This window comes from Apteryx rowi, unplaced genomic scaffold, assembly GCF_003343035.1.
Source record: "Apteryx rowi isolate R43461 unplaced genomic scaffold, aptRow1 scaffold_132, whole genome shotgun sequence".
NCBI classification, from domain to species: domain Eukaryota; kingdom Metazoa; phylum Chordata; class Aves; order Apterygiformes; family Apterygidae; genus Apteryx; species Apteryx rowi.
In genome coordinates, this window is record NW_020447553.1 from 1117272 (window position 1) to 1119199 (window position 1928).

A 1928-nucleotide genomic window follows, 5' to 3' on the forward strand; every position below is an offset into this window, starting at 1 on the left:
CCGCTGCGGCTGGGGGGCATGAAACCCCCCAGGGCAAGGGGGCTGGGGGGCCTCGAAACCCTCGTGTGTGAGGGCTGGGGGGCCCTGAAACCCCTGTGCATGAGGGCTGGGGGGTCCCGAAACCCCCATGCATGAGGTCCAGGGGGCCCCCAAGTCCCCCCTGCATGAGGGCTGGACACGCAGGAAGGCCTGCGGTGTTAGCGCCTGGGCAGAGGAGGAAGCCCCAAAGGGCAATTTATATCCTCCTTAGTTCAATAAATCCCTTAAATGATTTCTGGCTATTTTTTTTCTTTTTTTAGGGGATTTCAAATTAATTTCACTTTGGCTAATTTTATTTGTTAAAGCTAAGGAGGCTGCTGCAATCATGAAAGGGAGGGATGTGAATAATGCAAAGGTGGGGTTACAGCACGGGATTGCCTTCTGGCTAAGCCCATCGCTTTCTGCATTTCCAGCGCGCCCGTTGCTACAGCAGTTGGGCATAACATGTACAAGAATTAATTCCTAGAACTATTCAAATAAGGCACATCTTTGCCAGGGCTTTCGTTCTGTGCATTTATTGGAGAGAGAGACATGAAAAAGGAACATTCACAGGTGATTTTGCAGCTGTTTCCCATAGCAAAGTCTTCTGGGGAGGAAYGGTGCTGGTGCTCTGCATGGGCTGAAGATCACTCTACAAGGGGAAGTGAAATGGCCAAAAGCAGCTGCGATGGCAGCCTATGTGCGAGCACATAACATGATTTGAACAGCAGATTAACAGCATCAGTCCTCTCGCAGAGCCAGCCTCGGTCGCTCCGCCTCCAGCAGGACTGAAGCAGATTTGCCACAGTTTCTCTCAGGCAATTTTCAGTGCTCTTGTTGGGGGACACCCCTTACGCAGCGCAGTCTGCGCTCGAGAGAGGGGAGACAAATGTCATTCCTCCCCATCTCACCTTGTAGGAAATACACAGGAGGAGACTCACAGGAGACTGCAGCCTTGTTGCCCGTCAAAAACATCCCCTGCCTTGAGGTGCTGAGCGCTCGTCCGGGACTCCACGTGCTGCGTCACCGCGTGCCGGTGCAGCCTGGCGCATACGGCAGCRGCCGGACCCTGCCTCGCCAGAGCCTGCAGGGGAGGCTGATGCGTGAAGGGGCCGCTGGAAATTTCACATATTTCGCGCCTTTCACTAAAGGCGCTCAGAGTATTTTGCAAGCTGGAATTAATCCCATCGCCCTGTGAAGCGGGTCGGCGTTATCGCTGCTTTACCCTACAACAAAGGAAGAAACAAAGAAGCGGTGTCAGAACTCACAGGCTGAGAAGGCGTCAGGGGGGCCAGGAACGCGGGAGTCCCGGCTTCCCTGCGTCTTGCCCCAACCCTGCTGCTCCCTCCTGTGTCGTGTGGTGCCCTGCTACAAGAACAATGCAGAAAACCGACTGGGTTAGCCTTTCCAAATTGATTCCTGCTTCCCAGAAACAAAATCAGCAGGAGACCCGTGCCAGCGCCTCAGAGAGCGCTGCTTTGTTGGTGGCTTTGATCTGGGTTGCAGAGCCACAGAATAAAGCGTGCGCCCAGAGACTGAGCTGTTTTCACAGCTCCAGACTCCAGACTCTGTCCCTACCGTAACACTTCTTCTTTTTGATATTTACCTTTTTCTCTTATTTTCATGCAAAAATCCCGTGCTGAGAACACATGCCTGTAACGACTCCAGTAACAAATCACTGTAAGGACCCTCCCTTTGCTCCAGAAGCAGGAAGGGGATGCGGGGCTGCCCCCGTCCAAGTGCCCTTCCCACCCCGGGAACCCAGTACCCACCTCCCCAGCCCTTCCCGCCCCGGTACCCCAGGATCTGTCCCGGCCCTTCCCGCCCCGGTACCCCAGTATCCCCCAGCACTCGTGCCCCAATACCCCAGTACCCCCAAGGCCTTCCCACCCCTCTCTGCCGGTACCCCA

General features: G+C 55.1%; 1 protein-coding gene and 1 long non-coding RNA gene across 2 annotated transcripts in view; one reads left to right on the forward strand and one right to left on the reverse strand.

Annotated features, from left to right (window-relative positions):
• Window positions 1-538: 538 nt before the first annotated feature.
• On the reverse strand, window positions 539-1730 carry LOC112961469. The gene is made up of 2 exons (XR_003252030.1): window positions 1625-1730; window positions 539-1244 (listed from the first exon to the last, which is right to left on the reverse strand). It is a non-coding gene; the product is annotated as an uncharacterized LOC112961469 (long non-coding RNA).
• Window positions 1731-1735: 5 nt separating this feature from the next.
• The window catches only part of TAF11 (TATA-box binding protein associated factor 11), a 3837-nt gene continuing 3644 nt past the window's right edge, over window positions 1736-1928 (forward strand). The window contains exon 1 of the mRNA XM_026056521.1: window positions 1736-1812. Coding sequence (XP_025912306.1) covers window positions 1736-1812 — 77 coding nt within the window. The remainder of the gene's footprint in view (window positions 1813-1928) is intronic.